Source organism: Hemiscyllium ocellatum, chromosome 24 (assembly GCF_020745735.1).
Source record: "Hemiscyllium ocellatum isolate sHemOce1 chromosome 24, sHemOce1.pat.X.cur, whole genome shotgun sequence".
In the NCBI taxonomy this organism is placed as follows: Eukaryota; Metazoa; Chordata; class Chondrichthyes; order Orectolobiformes; family Hemiscylliidae; genus Hemiscyllium; species Hemiscyllium ocellatum.
The window spans coordinates 7,938,394-7,958,222 of NC_083424.1; the positions used below are offsets into that span (position 1 = coordinate 7,938,394).

The 19,829-nt window shown below is 41.1% G+C and overlaps 1 protein-coding gene across 2 annotated transcripts in view; it reads right to left on the minus strand.

Annotated features, from left to right (window-relative positions):
- tango2 (transport and golgi organization 2 homolog (Drosophila)) overlaps nucleotides 1-19,829 on the minus strand; it is a 200,731-nt gene that overhangs the window by 12,553 nt on the left and 168,349 nt on the right. For both annotated transcript variants that reach the window (XM_060843430.1, XM_060843431.1), the window contains 2 exons: nucleotides 7,735-7,805; nucleotides 3,598-3,751 (listed from right to left, as the gene is read on the minus strand). In XM_060843430.1, coding sequence (XP_060699413.1) covers nucleotides 3,598-3,751; nucleotides 7,735-7,805 — 225 coding nt within the window. The remainder of the gene's footprint in view (nucleotides 1-3,597; nucleotides 3,752-7,734; nucleotides 7,806-19,829) is intronic.

Here is a 19,829-nt window from a genome sequence, read left to right on the forward strand (position 1 = left end):
CTTTTCCAGCAACACATTTTTCAGCTCTGATCTCCAGCATCTGCAGTCCTCACTTTCTCCTCAAATTCACACAGGGTCAACAAGATGAAAGAGGTAAATGTATGGCTCAAAGACTGATGTGGGAGAAAGAGGTTTGAATTCACAGGACATTAGCCAACTAGGGAAAGAGGGAGCTGTTCTCATGGGGTGGGCTGTGCCTGAATCATGCTGGGACCAGAGTGCTGGCGAACTGCATAAGTCGGGCTGTAGATTGGGACTTCAACTGAATAGTAAGGGGCTGGGTTCAGTTATATGGAAAAAGTTAAAGAGGGGAGGGTTTAGTAGAGGTTATGGAGTCATAGAATATTCAGCTAGAAACATACTCTTCGGCCCAACTCATCCATGCCAACCAGATATCCTAAATTAATCGAGCCTTATTTGGCCCATATACCTCGAAACCATTCCTACTCACATTCCCATCCACAGGCCTTTGAAATGCTGTAATTGTACCAGCCTCCACCACTTCCTCCGACAGCTTATTCCATACACGCAACACCCTTTGTGTGAAAACGTTGCTCTTTTGGTCCCTTTCCAAACTTTCTCCTCTCATTTTAAACTTATGTCCTGTAGTTGTGGACTCTCCACCCCAGGGAAAATTGCTTATCTATTAACACTATCCACGCCCTTCCTGATTTTACAAAACTCTAAGGTCACCCCTCAGCCTCTGTTGTTCCGGGGAAAATAGCCCCAGTCTATTCAGCCTCTCCCTATAGCTCAATCCTCCAACCCCTTTGGAGATTTTTTCTGAATCCTTTCATGTTTCACAACATCCAGGGAGCAGGGAGACCAGAACCGCACGCAATATTCTAATACTGACACAATGAATATCCTGTACAGACACAACATGACCTCCCAACTCCTATACTCAATGCACTGACCAATAAAGGCAAGCATACCAAATGCCTTCTTCATTATCCTATCTACTTGGGACTCAACATTGTAGGAACTATGAACCTTCATTCCAAGTCTCTTTGTTCAGCAACACTCCCTTGGAACTTGCCATTAAGTGTTTAAGTCCTGCCCTGATTTGCCTTTCCAAAATGCAGCACCTCACATTTATATAAATTAAACTCCATCTGCCACTCCTTGCCCATTGGCTCATCTGATCAAGACTCCGTTGTACTCTGAGGTAACCTTCTTCTCTGTCCACTACATCTCCAATTTTGGAGTAATCTGCAAACTTATTAATCATAACTCCTATGTTCACATGCACATCATTTATATAAATGATGAAAAGCAGCAAACCTTATGGCACACCACCACCACTCTCTGTCATCTACATTTGAGCAAGTTCTGTATCCAAATAGATAGTTGTCCCTCTATACTGTGTAATCTAACCTTGCTAACCAGGCCATCACGTGGAACCTTGTTGAATGCCTTACTGAAATCTATATAGATCACATCCACTGCTCTGCTCTCAACAAACCTCTTTGTTACTTCTTCAATGAAGTTCATGAGACATGATTTCACAGGCACAAAGACTATCCCTAATCAGTCTTTGCTTTTCCAAAAACACATAAATTCTGTCCCTCAGGATTTCCTCCAACAACTTGCCACCACTGATGTAAGGCTCAATGGTTTATAGTTCCCTGGCTTTTTTCCTTACCACCTATCTTAAATAGTGGCACCACATTAGCCAATCTCCAGCTCTCCAGAGCCTCGCCTGTGGCTATCGATGATACAAATATCTCAGAAAGGAGCCCAGCAATCACTTTTCCAGCTTACCACAGAGGTCTAGGGTATACCTGATCAGATTTTGGGGATTTATCCACTTCTATGCATTTTAAGATGTCCAATACCTCCTCCTCTGTAATATGGACATTTTTCAAGATGTTGCTATTTATTTTCCCATGTTCTTTGTCTTCCATATCCTTCTCCACAGTGAAAACTAATGCAAAATATTCATTTACTTTCTCTCCCATCTCCTGCAGTTTCACATATAAGCTTCCTTGCTGATCTTCAAGGGACCCTATTCACTCCCTAGTTCCCCTTTTGTCCTTCATGTGTTTGTAGAATCCCTTTAGATTCTCCTTAATCTTATTTGCCAAAGCTAACTCATGTCCCCGTTTGCCCTCCTGATTTTCCTGTTAAGTATACTCCTACTGCCTTTATAATCCTCAAGGGAATCATTTGATTTCTGCTGTTTATACCTGACATATGCTTTCTTCTTATTTTTGACCAAAACCTCTCTCATCATCCAGTATTCGCTACACTTGCCTTGCCCTTCACCCTAACAGGAACATATTCTCCCTGGACTCTTGTTATCTCATCTTTGAAGGCTTCCGATTTTCCAGCCATCCCTTTACTGTGAACATCTGCCTCCAATCAACTTTTGAAAGCTCTTGCCTAATAACTACAAAATGGGCCTTCCACCAATTTAGAACTTTAACTTTTAGACCCAGTCTATCCTCTAGAACAAGTAATAGGCTCAGTAACCTACAACCAGAGCAGATGAGAGGACAACTATGAGAAGGGGAGCAGTCAATACAGAACCGAGAGTATTGTACTTAAACCCACATAGTATATGAATCAAGGTAAATGGTTTGTATCACTGATTGAAATTGGCAGGCATGATGTTGTGGGTCTCACACAGATGTGGTTGCAAGGTGTTTAGGTCTTGGAACTAAATATCCAAGGCAACACATCCTATTGAAATGCCAGGCAGATAGGCAGAAGGGATTGGGTTGCCTTGTTAGTAAGAAATAAAATTAAATTGATAGGAAGAGGTGATTATAGATGGAGAATCTACGTGGCAAACTTGGATAGGTTGCCAAGGACTGGAAAAGGCTCATATAACACCCCTATTTAAAGAAGAGAGGGAGACAGTAGATGGGAAATTATAGGCTGATTAGCTTTACTTCAGCCATTGGTCAGATTTTGGAGTTCATTACTAAGGATGAGATTGCAGAGTACATGCAAGTGCATAGCAAAATAGGGCTGAGTCAGCACAGCATCATGAAGGGGAGGTCATGCATGCCAAATCTGTTAGAATTTATTGAGGAGGTAATGCGCAAGTCAGACAAAGGAGAGCCAGTGGATGTAATGTATTTGGACTTTCAGGAGCCCTTTGACAATTTTGCACAGGAAGCTATTAAATAAGACAAGAGCATGGTGTTATGAAAGAATATTGGCTGACTGGTAACAGGCAGGGAGTAGAGATAAAAAGAGTGGTCCTTTTTACTCTCATGTATCTCACTTAGATGATGACTGTTTCATTGGACAGCCTTATCCATGATCCCTATTCTGTGACAAAGATCATCACAGCTAAGTCTAATCTGGTCAGCCCTTGTGGTCACATACATTTTTCAGACAGCAGTGAAAATATGATTAGATGGGAAAGCAATGCCTGAGTTTCTCTTTACAGTCCATGTGTGTAAAGGCTAGTTTTGCAGCTCTTGTTTTGTGCTGACTGAGATCAATTACAACTGATGGTCAAAGTTAAATCTTCTCTCTTTAGTTTCATACTACAAATGGTAGTGCTGTATCAAACTGGCCACTTAAGCAGTAACTATTTCACTTTTGATATTTACATATTTAAACATTGCCAATAGTACTTACAACTCCTCATTGTTCAGCATCTTGATGAGTTCTTCCACTAAGCTCTCTGAAGAAAGTTCATTGCATTGTTTAATTGTATCTGTGAAAAGCTTTTTTCCATAAACAAGTTTCTTCCATGGAGTCTCAAGAAGGCTGTTTGAAAGCCCATAAATACCTAGAGATGTTAAAAGAAAAGTGAAATTAAAAAGATTCCGTGAATCTAACTGACTGCAGAAGCCGTGTACATCACCAAAGACCCTTTGCTCGCTCAAACAAAATGTCAACTTCCAGCCTTTCCTGATAGCTCCTCTTCTCAAGGTTCTGGAACCAGTAAAGAGCTCATTGGTCCCACCAATGAAAACAGTTTCAGAAATGTGACTTGATCATTGCAACAACACTTTTGATTGTCAGCATGGCTTTGTTAGAGGAAGGTCATGCCTCACAAATCTAGTGGAAATTTGAGGAGATAACCAAGCACTTAAATGAAGGTGGGACAGTTCATGTCATTTATGTGGCTTTCAGCAAGGTCTTTGACAAGGCCCCATAAGGGAAAATGATAAAGAAGTCAGAAGCTCATTGGATCCAGGTTAACTTAGCAAGTTGGATCTAAGATTGTCTTCCTGACAGGAGACGGAGGCTTATAGTGGAATGCTGTGTGTGTGGCTGGAGCCAGTGAACAGTGGCATACACAGGGATCAGTGCTGGGTCCCTTATTGTTTGTGATATTCATAAATTATGTTTATGAGAACATGGTAGGGGAAGTTAAATAAGTTTGTGGAAGACACATATATTAAAAGGGTGATTGACAGTGAAGAGAAAGGCATTAGGAGGATATAAATGGATTGGTCAGATGGGCAGATCAGTGGCTGATGAAATTTAACCCTGATAAATGTGCAGTGGTGTCTATTGGAAGAAAGAACAAAATGAGGGAATACTCAATGAATGGTAGACACTAGGAAAGTCAGAGGGAACTTGGGGTGCTTGCTCACAGTTCCCTGAAGGTGGCAGAGCAGGTTAATTAAGAAAGCATAAGGGGTGCTTGTCTATATTATAAGAGCAGTGTGTGGTGCTGGAAAAGCACAGCAGGTCAGGCAGCAACCGAGGAGCAGGAGAATCAATGTTTCGGGCATAGGCCCTTCATCAGGAATGAAGCTTGTGGGCTGGGGGGCTAAGAGTATTTGATTAAATACCTTTTCACCCAAAGCTTGGTAGGTGACTGAACTGCACTGTCTAATGGTGTGCCTGAGGCAAGAAACCTCACAACCTTTAAATAGTACTTGGATGAGAATTTACAGTCTTAATTCAAGGATATCAGTCTCGTGCAGGAAAGTGGGACCTGGTGGTAGTATATTTTTGGTGGTATACCCAAGAGTCTCTTCTGTACTATTATTCACAGTTACCTGGTCACCAAGAAGAACTGCTCACCTTAATATTACTAGCAAATGGCACCAGCACTGAAGATTTTGGTGGGTTGATTTTCAATTTGGGATTTGGAACCTGACAGATCAAATGATGTAATATCAAAATCTTCACCTCCTATTTAATATAGAGGTGAATTTGATACCCAACTAATAGTGTTGAGCTTTGCATGGGGATAGAAAATGCTTGTTGAAGCAAAGAAAATGGTCTCCATGGTGGGGTTCTGGCACTGTCTTGCACAAGAGAGGAAGCAGAACTTTGGAGGGTCAGAAGCCTTCAGGGCCAAAGAAGTGGTGAAAGGACTAGCCAAGCAGTATTGTGTCTCATTGTGAAACGCCTGCGGGATAAAAAATTGCCCGATTTAAAAAGTCTTTGCGGACCCCCGCATTGAACCTGACAGGTTTGTACTAATGTCCAATACAGTGCTTGGGTTTGGAGATTGCTGAATTAAAAATTACCTTATGGCACTCCCTGGCCTAATAACAAGATCCTCAAGGATCTTACTGGACGGCTGATTGGAGGCAAGTGGATTCCTGATACCCCATCCTCATCTGCCCAACTCTTCCTTGCTGACCAGTTTTCCTAAACTGAACTAGTCCTATTTGCTTGCATTTGGCCCATATCCCTCCAAACCTATCCTATCCATGTACCTTAGATTAGATTAGATTACTTAGTGTGGAAACAGGCCCTTCGGCCCAACAAGTCCAACCGACCCGCCGAAGCGCAACCCACCCATTCCCCTACATTTAGCCCTTTACCTAACACTTCGAGCAATTTAGCACGGCCAGTTCACCTAACCTGCACATCTTTGGACTGTGGGAGGAAACCGGAGAAAACCCACGCAGTCACGGGGAGAATGTGCAAACTCCACACAGAGAGTTGCCTGAGTCGGGAATTGAATCGGGTCTCTGGCGCTGTGAGGCAGCAGTGGTAACCACTGTGCCACCGTACCTTTCTAAGTATCTTTAATTTTTATAAAAGGACTTGCCTCTACCACTTCCTCTTGCAGTTCGTTCCATATATGTACTACCCTCCATGTTAAAGAGTTGTCCCTCAGGTCCATTTTAAATTTTCTCCTCTCAATTTAAACTAATGCTGTCTAGTTTTGTACTCCCTTACCTTGGGGAAAAAACCTTGACTATTCACTTTATCATGATTTTATAAACCTCTATAAGGTCAGCCCTGAGCCTCCTATGTTCTCGAGAAAAAAACCTCATTCTATCCAGCCTTTCCTTATAACTCAAGCCCTCCAGCAGTAATCCAAATGAGGCCTTACTAACATCTTGTACAGCTATAAAATGACATCTCAACTCCTGTAATCATACTCTGACCAATGAAGGCAACCATGCCAAACTCTTGCTTCACCAGAGGTAGGACTTTCAAGGAATTATGCTACTACCCTTGGTCTCTTTGTTCAACAACACTCACCAGGGCCCTACCATTATTAATTGTGCAAGTTCTGCCCTGGTTTGTCTCACAAAAATGCAAAACTCACATTTATATAAATTAAGTTCCATTTGCCATTCCTCAACCCACTGATCAGATTGATCAAGATCTTGTTGTACTCTTCGATAACCTTCTTCACTGCCCAATTTAACACTAATTTTGGTGTCATCTGCAAGCTTCCTATATTCTCATCCAAATCGTTCATATAAATGACAAACAACAGTGGACCCAGCACCGATCCTTGTGGCACACCACTGGTTACAGAACACCAGTTTGGTAGGATAGTGAGGAAGTTGTTTGGTATGCTTTCCTTTATTGGTCAGAGCATTGAGTATAGAAGTTGGGAGGTCATGTTGTGACTGTACAGGACGTTGGTTAGGCCACTCTTGGAATATTATCTGCGATTCTGGTCTCCTTCCTATTGGAAGGATGTTGTGAAACTTGAAAGGCTACAGAAAAGGTTTACAAGAATGTCGCCAGGGTTGGAGGATTTGAGCTATAGGGAGAGGCTGAATAGGCCGAAGCATCAAAGGCTGAGGGGTGACCTTATGGAGGTTTATAAAATCATGAGGTGCATGGATAAGATAAATAGACAAAGTCTTTTCCCTGGGGCGGGGGAGTCCAGAACTAGAAGGCACGGGTTTAGGGTGAGAAGAAAAAGAAATAAAAGGGACCTAAGGGGCAACATTTTCACACAGAGGTTGGTGCATGTGTGGAATGAGAAGCCACAGAATGTAGTGGAGACTGGTACAACTGCATTATTTAAAAGGCATCTGGATAGGTATATGAATGGGAAGGGTTTTGAGGGATATGGGCCAAGTACTGGCAAATGGGACTAGATTAGGTTGGTTGGCATGGATGAGTTGGACTGAAGGGTCTGTTTCCATGCTGTGCAATTCTATGACTCTGTGGCATGGTGCAGAAACTGTTCAGAGAGTAACCTTTTTGGTCTAGGGTGTTCCAGAACAGTCCTGAATAGATCAGATGGGACTGGCAAACTTGTCAGAACTGGTTTTCAGTTTTAACTTGTATAGACATGTGCTGCTGTTTTGATAACTTGAACATGAAGTTCTATAGTGTAGATCAGAATGACAGCCATCTTCTGCTGCGAGCTGAGGTTTTGGTTAGATGTATAATTAGACAGAAAATTGTCATATTTTTGGAATGTTTGCAATTGTGCAGATTCCAGAGAGGAGGAGTGTAATTCGAACAGGATCAATTTCTGCATTTTGTACCGGTTCTTACCCAGCATTTAAGAAAGTTAATTTTATTAACAAATACAAAATCTCAAACCTGGCTCCAATGTTTTGGGCTCCTGACCACTTTTGTTTCCATAGTAACACATCGTATCTTCTTTGGTGTTGCTGTAAGAAAATAAGATTGGTTTAAGATCTAGCTTTGCGCTGGATTTATGGTAACAATTCACAGCTCCTCTCCTGTTGACTGTGGCAGGCCTACCACCAAGCCCACTTTCACACCTGGCAGCCCTGTACTCATTCTGATATTTCTTGGCTCAACTCACAGAGAACTCTGCCATATCTTCCCGGGTCAGGTTTGTGGAGCTGGGAAATACCCTGACCCTGTGCCTCTGACCTGGGAATGAAAATTCAGACTCAGCTGACAAGCACTTTTTTCATGCTTCTCGCAACAACTGCCAAGCCAGCAAAAATAATTTACTTCCCACGAAAAACTTTTCTTTTGATGATTACTCAAGTCGCTACAATGAATGGTAAAGCTTTGCAACTCACACCAAAGTTGTATGAAAAGTGCAACACTTGTAATGACCAGAATTCATGTTAATATTTGTCCTTTAAATACAAGGTGGATTATAAGAAAACTTAGGACCGTAGAACTGACACAAGAAATATAGATATTAGTCATTAGAACTGTTGAGAAAAAAACCGAAGATTTCGCATCATACTGTAAGAGCAAGTAGATGCCCATTTAGCCCGAACAGCCTGCTCCATCATTCAATAAGGTCAAGAGTCGTCTAGCTGTGGTCTCAGTTCCACTTTCCTGACTTCTAAACCCCCACCCCTTAACTCGGACTTCCTCGTCTATCAAGAATGTATCTAAACTCATCTTTGAATAAATTTAAAGACCCAGCCTCCGTTATCTTCTGGGTAAGACAACTGCACACTCCAATGACTCTTTCACAGAAAAACAAAATCCTCTAATCTTGGTCTTAAAAGGGATTCTTTTATTCTTAAACAATGCCTCCTAATTTCAGTCTCCTCTAAGAGAAGAATACCTCCAGGTACCCACTCTCTCAAGTCCCCTCAGGATCGTATTTTTTCTTAATAAGACCGCCACGGATTCTTTAAACTCCAAAGGATATAGGCCTAACCTATGCCAATTTTAAAAATAAGATTAAACCCTTTATCCTAGGAAAGAGATGACTGAATCTTCTCTAAACTACTTCTAAAATAATTAAATATTTTCTCAAGGAAGGGGGCCAAAAGTGTACATCATACTCTAGATTATGACTTTGTGACAGCGAAGGAAGGACAATATATTTCCAAATCAGGATGGGTTAGGATTAGTAGGGGAACTAACCAAGCTGTGGCCTAACCAACGTTCTGTACAGGTTCAACATACCTTCCTGCTCGTATAGTCTATGCCATGACTGATAAAAGCAATAAATTAAAAGATACAGAATACCTTTTCAAAATTTCCACCCACTTATATATTTTACATGATCAATATCCCAGGGAGAAAGTGAGGACTGCAGATGCTGGAGATCAGAGCTGAAAACGTGTTGCTGGAAAAGCACAGCAGGTCAGGCAGCGTCCATGGAGCAGGAGAGTCGACATTTCGGGCATGAGCCCTTCTTCCTGAAGAAGGGCTCAGGCCCGAAACGTCGACTCTCCTGCTCCTTGGATGCTGCCTGACCTGCTGCGCTTTTCCAGCATGATCAATATCCCAGGCTCACTCTTTAGAGATCAATGCTAACTTTGGTTACTCTTTTCCTATTCAGTTGCAGGTTCAATGATGTTTGTAGTCTTTTTATCTTCTCCTGTTCTAATATTTTTACTTTGATTTCTCTTCTTCTATGAAGTCTTCCCCTTCAGCCTCATTCAGCCCCCTTATTCAACAAATATTAGGGTATATGAGAAATGTCCTTCCTTTTCTTTGTGCTGCCCAAACTGTATCTTCTCAGTTAAACATGTCTGCTGATAGGTGAACCAAGGAAGTAGCATTAACAGTTTATCAGTTTCCTCCCAAAAAATTAAATAATAGTCCGTTACCCATACATAATACAGAATTGGAAATATATCACAGTTCCTTTAATGTCACTGGGTCAAATTCTGGAATTCCCTCTCTAACGGCATTGTGGATATACCTACAGAAAATGGACTTCAACAGTTCAAGAAGGCAGCTTATCAACCCCTCAAGGGAAATTTGCCACAGCCAATAAATGTTGGTCCAACCAGTGATCCCACATCCTATCAATGAAAACATTCAGAGGAAAAAAATAGTCAAACTTGTGAATGAAAACAGACTCTACCGACTTGTCTTACAAACTTTAAAATGGAGGACTAGTGCATTCATTTCCAAGCATTATTTATTTTTTTCACCAGTTTTTCCCTTTGGGAATTACAAACAGGTAGATGTTCCTTAGTATAATTTAACTGAAACTTGAGGAATAACAAATCAAAAATGATGATGTGCTCAAGTGACACTGTAACTGTATAACAGTGCTTCAGATATGCTTTAGTGAAAATGCAAATTGCTTTATATAATTCACTGAGTAATCTATGTTCTTAAACCTTTTGTCTATGCATATTTCTGATTTTAATTGCTGTAACTACCTGAGCCCTAAGGTCTGGAACTCCCTGCCAAAAACTCTCTCTCCTCCTTTACAATGATCCTTAAAACCTTCCTGTTTGAGTGAGCTTTGAGTTATGTGTCACAATGCAGTACACCTCTTAATGTGGCTTGTTGCCAAAGTTTGTTCGATAATTCTCCTCTGGAATGCTTTGGGACATTTTATGATGAAAAAGGCACGTTGTTGCTGTAGAAAGCTGAACTACTGTAATGACTTTGGCTTGGCATTACCATGTACGTATGCCTGTTTCTGTCAAAACGCATAAAGGTCTGCACCAGGGACAAGTTAAAAGAAAAGTTCTTTCTGAATCTCTGTAATGATTAAAGGGCAGCATGTCAAATACTGGCGTTTTGGAGAAACTTCATTGACAAGTCAAGGGAGTCTTTGATGTAAACAGTTTCTTGGATGCTGAACTTTTCTGTCAGTTTTCTTTGAACTGAACAACCATTCAAACCCGTGCAGTTGGCAGTCAGTACCAGGAGGTTCCATCTCTAAATTTATTTCAGCTGCTTGGATACAACCTGTTAAGTGGAAGTTATTTGTTGGACGAAAATCAACGCTGGCCTCAGCTGAATTAAACCTTTGTTTTTCTTTCTGAGCAGGAACCTCTCTCTGTTTCTGATCAGTACTTTTCAAGTTCATGTTATCTTTCTTTGATGATACTGTCTCCATTGAAAAATCAAAGAGTAGGTTGATCAGAGTTGCTTGTGTGGGGCGGGGGGGGAGCAGTTGCAAGACTGTCGAGAGTTATTCCTAAATAAAAAAGAAAATGTCCGTTTTGCAGCATTCGTATGAAATATAAAATTAAGCACACAAGCTCTAAGGGTTCCACATGATAGTGGTTTTAGTGAGGCTTGTGGGAATTTTAATTCCTTCTAACTAATATAGTTCGACTTCAGTTTCTCTCCTCTCAAATCGTACCCTTACTCTGAATCTTGGAAACCGATTACTGTATTCAGTCAGTTCTGAAGAAGGTTTGTGAGGATATGATTAGTGATCTTTATACTGACTAAATTGGAGATGTTGATGTTGGACTGGTGTGTACAAAGTTAAAAATCACACAACACCAGGTTACAGTCCAACAGGCTTATTTGGAAGCACTAATATTGAAAAAGATCTGGATCGTTTGTTAAGTCTCTCATAGTTTAGAATGACCATGTTGGTTTCAATTCTTTCAAATGTAAATCGAAAGATTTTTTAAAAGAAATTGCATTCTCAAGTGAACTTTAACAATTGGTGTCATGTCCAGATATTATATTGAAGGTGTGAGGTGCCCTGTGTGAGACTGTCTGTGCCACAATGGCCAGGCTGATTCTAATCTAAAAAACAGATTTACAGAATCTTACATGGATTCATGCAGTTTTTGAGCAAAGTAAAATGTAATTCTGCAAGTACAAATTCACCCCACAAACTTACATGTGTATGTGTGCATATGGGTGTGTGTGTGTGTGTGTGTGTGTGTGTGTGTGTGTGTGTGTGTGTGGAGGTTATGAGTGTTTGTGAGAGAGTTTGTGTATGTGCATGAGTGTGAATGTAAAGGGGTATGTACAGGATATGGCAACGGATGAATGGATACTGCACAACAATCAACAGGCAGGAATGTTCCCACCTAGTCGGAGAACACTTCAGCAGTCTGGGACATTCGACCTTGAATCTTCAGTTGATTGCCCTCCAAGGCTGACTCTGGGACAGGCAACAACAAAAAGTGGCCGAGCAGAGACTGATAGCCAAGTTTGGTAACCATGGGGATGGCTCCAACCAGGACTTTGGGTTCATGTGACAGTACAGGTGACCCCATTGCATTATACACCCACATGGACAGATGCACACACACAGATACTCCTACACATGCGCACACGCACACACACTCCTACAGACACACACAGTCACGCAGACCCTCTGTCATACACTCCCACACACACCCTCTCACAGACTTATACCCCTTTACACTCACACACATTCTCTCACAGACATTATAACCTCCCCCCACCCCTCTCAACACACACACCCATAGGCACACATACACATATAAGGTTTTGGGGTGAATTTGTACATGCAGAATTACATTTTACATTGCTCAAAAACTGCATGAATCCATGTAAGATTCTGTAAATACGTGTTTTAGATTAGAATCAGTCTGACCATTGTGGCAGAGACAGCCTCACACAGGGCAGCTCACACCTTCAATGCATTATCTGGATCGACATGACACCAATTGTTAAAGTTCACTTGAGAATGTAACTTTTAAAAATGTTTTGCGATTTATATATGAAAGAACTGAAACTAACATGGTCATTCTAAAAGATGAGAGACTTAACAAACAATCCAAGTCTTTTGCAATATGTAATTTCAGTTACATCACACTGTAAACATTTGCTATAAATTCTGTGTCTTACCATCTTATACTGCACAACCACCTGATGGAGCAGTGCTCCAAAAGCTAGTGCCGTTGGACTATAACTTGGCGTTGTGTGATTTTTAACTTTGTACTGCTTCGCCATCACACCATCTCATCTTACAGCACATTTGAAAGTGCAGACCTGGTATGCATTTAGGAACAGGGAGCAAGAATAAACAAATGTGTTCTTCATTCCATGGCATTGTCTGAAAAATGCCAACAATCTTTACTCTTCACAAGCTGAATACTAGAAATCTTGGAATATCCTAGAGGAGGAGGATACAGAAGGCTAAGCACCTTAATTTTTCCACATGATGGACTCCTCTCTAAGAAGTCTAGGGAGGAGGGAGGGGCGAAAGAGAACCAAATCAAAAAGTTACTCAACTTGGAAAATCTTTACCTTACCTGATGGTTTGAGTCCTACTGTTTTATAGAAGAAAATGACCACTTCAGTTGAAAGGTTTTTTTCACACCTTTAAAAAGTCAATTTCATCATCATTTAAATCCGACAGGAGGGTCTCCACTCCCCAATGCCAGCAAATACAACTAAGGCTCTACATCATTACACAGGACCTCCATGATGATTCACAACTTCAAACTAGCCAAAGTCCACTCTGGAATTGTTACAAAAAACACACAGATTGGTAAAATCTGAAAAAGTGCACCATAATTAATGGTGTCAGAGCAGACTGGCAGGGAAAGAGTTACACAATGTGACGGTTTCCACAGCCATGATAAAACAGATACATTTTTCTTTTAAAAAATGTCAAAGGAAATTCTGTTAAGACTGTATTTTCTTATATTAAATGGGTAAGTACTTTTAATCAAAAAGTACAACTTGGCTTCCCTTTTCATATAATTGAACTTTAAAATAAGATGCCAAGACCTTTGGTATTTATGGTATGAAAGGCTGCCAGGCTGGGCGATTTCCATTAAGCATGAAGTCTGAATGAAATGTATGTATTCAGTGACAATTATGAGGGCTCACCCTTAATTGCCATCTTTTCACAAAAGTGAACTTGGGGGAAGGGTGTGGTGGTGAGTAAAATAGTATTTTCTTTGTATTCTTATGGAAAACATAGAACTCACAGAGGACTATAAACGAAGCACAATTGAAGCAAATTTTGATATTGTGCTGCTTGTTCCATTTTTAACTGAAATGAACTTACCTCAGATAAAATTCCAGCAGTTTTCTTGTTTTGGTAGCTGGAATCAGCCAATGCCAGGGGTGGGGTGCCACTGGCTGAGGTTTCATATTGTACATACGTACAAACTGAGTAATGGAGCAGTAAGTACTCATTTCAAATCAAAATTAGACTATTGGGTTTCTTTGCTTTAATAACATACAACACTGAAAATGAACATGCCTCTAATCCATAATCATCGCTTTGAACTCCAGCATTCTGATTGAAGTAACTCCCCAGAGGCTGGTATCCCGTCACCGAGTCACCCTTTATTTACATGTGGAAAGCCCTTGACACTGATCCAGCTTCCTCAGAGCCAGCTCTCAGTGTGAACAGAAACTCTTATAACCCTATTTATATCTGCCAGCCACAGTTCACTGACTGAATCAGATTAACACCCCAGTCAGGTAACTAATATTCACAGAGGTCCACTTGGCTGACCTCGTTACAATCATGACACTGAAGACAGGAAAGAAAGATTTGTGGAAACATTACTGCAACAAGTTGGAATTACCCAACTGGAAAAAATCTTGAAAAGCATTCACTAATTTAGATAAAAATTCTGCATATTTTGCTCTCTATATAGCCCTTTGAATTAATCAATACTATAAATCAAAAACAATTCTCTTAGATATGAGTCAGGGATCTGGTCAGTCAGCAGTCAGGTTCTAAGTTGGCCAGACTCCTGGGAGTCTGTTCACTGAAAGTCAAGGATTGTTTGAGCCACTGCTATGGTGGGCAATTTGGGGAAGTCAATTGGAAGCAGTCCATTGGGAGGTAAAGGAGATAAAAATTGTGGAAGTGGAGGTAGGTACTCAACATATAAAGATGGGAGACGATCGTGCATGGAGGACACATGGTGCTATGGGAGGGGATCATTGGCAGTCACCATTACCCCAGCTTTGGTAAGGGGGAAATACATTACTATGCTGTAGGCTTGGGGTCCAGGAATAAAGAGATTAAGAGTTCAATAAAAGAGTTGGGTGGTAACATAACGGAACATCAAACCTCTTGGAGTTAATACTGAGGGCAAGTCAGAATAGAACAATGAGGGTTTGGGGTAAGGGTAGATCGATTATCAAGCTAAGCCTGTGACTCAGTTCATAAACACTAATTGTGCTGCTTTACATCCTTGTCTGAATCACGAGTGCGCAATGGAAATGAAAAATGGCTGACACCACACCCCGCGTGGGAGGAGTAAGTTTTTTTAATGAGTCTTTGAGGGAGTGGGCTTGACCTGTGAGGATATTCAAGCAGCAATTGCATTAATCAGACACTCGAGTACAAGTTATTGACATTTGATATCAATGAATTCTGCATGTCAATTTCATGCATTGACTAATTTATCAATTAAGACCCTCGCCACAAGCAAACTTGATCATGTCATTGAACATTATAAATTAATCCTAGTAATGGTTGCGAAACAAAAGTCATGCAAACTGTCAAATTTCACACGTTCTACAATTCACAAACACATTCCAAGGTCTTGTAGCCTGTAAATGTTTTAGCAGCTGCTCACCTCACATCTTGGATTATAAAGTTTGCACACCTTTATACGCAGTTGGGAGTAGTTGGGGGGAGGGGATTGTGATGCTAAACATGAGGCAAGTTTGGGAAGAAAGAAGAACATGCACAAAAAATTGGACTGCCACTGGTTTGTTTTGGCAAACAGCCAAGTGACCAAATGACACAACAGAAGCTAAGCAGGAGGCTGTCAGTTTGTTCACTCAGCTGGAGAATAAAGCACAGTGGAGAGGAACCAAGACAGCCAGGAAGTCTCAAATGAATAGAATCCAAAATAAGTTAGACCATTCCGTCCATCCTTGGAATCAGTACAGCTTTTTGTGCTGCTGTTACACATATGACTAGCCTTGTTAGCCTTTCCTTGTGTACATGGTTCAACACTCCAGTGAATTAGAAGTCTACTGATTATCTTTGTTAGTAACTGCTGAAGCAGCAAGAACTATGAATCAATGGCAATTTAACTGGTGAAACATTTCAATCAAAACAATTCAAGCGGGATTACAAACATTCCAGACCTCAAAGGGACTTTCCATTGAGTGTTTTTTTTAAAACAGAGTCCTCCCCTTGGCAGACTAAACTCACCAGTCAACAATCCTCCAACTTTCTCTACCCTCCCTAGATGTCGGTTTGATGATAAGGACAGTATAGAAATGCTCTGTGGATTTCATATGTTGCTGTTCTTGCAGAGCAACAAGATTCAGGGTTGTTACAGTCGAAGTGAACATTAGCAACATACAATATATGCTGCTACTTGTACTCATGTGATCAACTGCGATATTAAGAGATATTTGAAACAGTGTCAAACCTTGCTATTTGTGACTTTTCCAAATAATGTAGGAACATTAACCTCACCACATTTGTGTTGGGTATAGCTCATTTCACATGCACCTTCAACCTCTGGTACTATAAAACTTGGCCAGTTTACCAGTTTCAGCTGAAGAGTTGGACAAAGCTGGGAACACCCAAACAAGGGATGGATTGGACACTGCTGGAGATATCAAGAGGGTGCAGCAGGATATATAGCTTGTGTACCCAAGTGGTCACTATCATAGATAATAATCAAATTCTCAACATACTTAATGTGCAAACATTGCTGCACTGAATAATATCAAGAAAGTCTTGTGGCCAGAAGCAAAGGACATCATAACGTTGTTCCTTCTGATTGCTTCCGACAGGTCCTCCCTGCCGCATCCATTTAATTCTTGGAAATGGTTATTATGTGTAAATTGGTGGAAAAATCTGGCAAAGCGATCTCTCCTCCTATTTTCTATTCTCATTGATTCTAGAACTGGAGCATAGGAAAGATAAACAATATCCTCAGAATGTGTAATCATAAAAATACTTTTCCAGTTAATCAATCCAACTTGGTCTGAAGGTTACATGAAGCACTCAATACCTTGATGGCCTGGTTGGTTGCTGAACTAAGAGAATTTGCAATAGCATGGAATGTTCTGTTGAGCTGTATATCTCCCTGCCATTAGACCAAAACTGTAACAAAAAAAATCATGTTGATGCATAGAGCAAGTTGCAGTGCCCTGGACTGGATTTTAAACAGCAGCTTCTGTTTATCTATTAACTTTGATGGAATCTGCTCATCCACAGATGATAAAAATATTTAGGTGGGGAAGAACTTCAATAAGTTACAGATAGATATGTTCAGGGTATGTCTTTTAATATATCAAAAAATAATTCCTCTACACACAGGCGTGAAATGATGAAGTTAATGTAGAAAAATGGGACAATAGGTAAATTGTAAGGAGGTGATACTACAAGACCTGTGTGGCCTTGTACAGCAGTTGCTCAAAGTAAGCATGCAGTTGCAGCAGGCGATGAAGAGATTGGCCTTCATAGCAAGTGGATTTTAGTACAGGTGCAGGATGTCTTGCTGCAATTGTACAGGGCCTTGGTAAGACCACACTTGGAGCTCTGTGCATAGGTTTGCTCTTCAAAGTTTGTGAAAAGATTTGTAGCTCGGGTGCTCTTTGTTGTGATTCTGTTCACTGAGCTGGGAATTTGTGTTGCAGACGTTTCATCCCCTGTCTAGGTGACATCCTCAGTGCTTGGGAGCCTCCTGTGAAGTGCTTCTGAAATCTTTCCTCAAACCACTACAAATGCTGGAGGAAAGATCACAGAAGCACTTCACAGGAGGCTCCCAAGCACTGAGGATGTCACCTAGACAGGGGATGAAACGTCTGCAACACAAATCCCCAGCTCGGCGAACAGAATCACAACATAGGTTTGCTCTCCTTATCTGAGGTTGGATATTCTGGATTTGGAAGGAATGCACCTAAGGTTTACCAGACTGACTCCTGGGATGGCAGGACTGACATATGATGTGAGACTGGATTGGTTCGCACCATATTCATTGAAATTTCGAAGAATGACAGGGATCTCATAGAAATCTATACAATTTAAACAGGTTTACAGATGGTAAATGCAAGAAGGATATTCCTGATGATAGGGGAGTACAAAACCAGGAATCATAGTTCTGAATGTAAGTTTGCTCGCTGAGTTGGAAGGTTTGTTTTCAGATGTTTTGTCATCATACTAGGTAACACCATCAGTGAGCTACCAGTGAAGCACTAGTGTTATGAGCTGCTTTCTATTTATGTGTTCCTTGGGTTGGTGTCATCAAATAGAAAGCAGGTCATAACACCAGTACTTCATTCGGAGGCTCACTGATGATGTTGCCTAGTATGGTGACGAAATGTCTGAAAATGAACCTTCCAGCTCAGCAAGCAAACATACATTCAGAACCTCAACCAGAGCTACAAATCTTCTCCAAACTCGCCAGGGATCATAGTCTAAGGATAGGGGTAGTTCTGAGATGAGAAAAAAAATGTCATCACCCAGAGCAGGGTGAGTGCCAAAATAGTGGAGTCCGCAATATTGCATGTTTTCAAGAAGGAGTTAGATATAGTTCTTGACCCTAAAGGGAACAAAGGGTATGGTGTAAAAGCAGGGACAGGATACTGAGAAGAATGATCAGCCATGATAATATTGAATGATGGAGCAGCTTGAAGGATCGAACGGCTTACTCCTGTTCCTATTTTCTATGTTTTTATCGCTCAAAACCAAGTTCGTATATATTCATACAGGATTGCATTAGGGCTAAACCGGAGAAACACCAATATGTTATAGCACTGGATCTTTAAAGAGCCATACAATGTCACAAGCATACTGAAAAGCAAGTGCAATTTTAGCATCTATTGCCAATAGGATTAAATTCAAATCAATGCATTTCTGTTCTAAATTTGTGGCTAACACCAAAATAGGTGATATAATGGACAGTGAAGAAAATTATCTGTGATAACAAAGAGGTCTTGATTAATGGGTGAATGGGCTGAGGAGTGGCAGATAACAGGTATTACATTTTGACAAGGGCAGCATTCATACAATTAATGGCAGGCCCTGAGCAGTGTTGTAAAACAGAGAGATCTCAGGCTTCAGTTATATAATTCTTTGAAATTTGCATCACACATAGACAGGGTGCTTAAGAAAGCTTCTAGCACACTTGCTTTCATTAGAGTCATAGAGATGTACAGCACGGTACCAACTCGGTCCAACTCATCCATGCCGACCAGATATCCCAACACAATCTAGTCCCACCTGCCACCACCCGGGCACTATCCCTCCAAACCCTTCCTATTCATATATCCCTCCAAACGCCTTTTAAGTGTTGCAATTGTACTAGCCTCCACCACTTCCTCTGGCAGCTCATTCCATACACGTACCACCCTCTGCATGAAAAAGTTACCCCTTAGGTCTCTTTCATATCTTTCCCCTCTCACCTTAAATCAATGCTCTCTAGTTCTGGACTCCCCTACCGCAGGGAAAAGACTTTGTCTATTTATCCTATCCATGCCCCACATGATTTTATAAACCTCTATAAGGTCACCCCGCAGCCTCTTACACTCCAGGGAAAACAGCCGTAGCCTATTCAACCTCTCCCTACAGCTCTAATCCTGCAACCCTGGAAACATCCTTGTTAATCTTTTCTGAATCTTTTGAAGTTTTACAGCATCCTTCCAATAGGAAGGAGACCAGAATTGCACGCAGTATTCCAACAGTGGCCTAACCATGTCCTGTACAGCTGCAAAATAGTGAACCCAGTACTAATCCTTGTGACACTTCACTGGTCACAGGCCTCCAATCTGAAAAACAACCCTCCACTACCACCTTCTGACTTCTACCTTCAAGCCAGTTCTGTATCCAAATGGCTATTCAGACCTTTGGGATATAGCAGTTGGAACGTCATGTCGACATTGTACAGGGCCGGTTGTAAGCTTGCTCGCTGAGCTGGCAGGTTTGTTTTCAGACGTTTCATCACCATGCTAGGTAACATAATCAGTGAACCTCTGGTGAAGTGCTGGGGGTTCCCGCTTTCTATTTATGTGTCGTGGTCTGTTAAGGTGGGTGATGTCATTTCTGGTTCTTGATGGGCATGGACAAG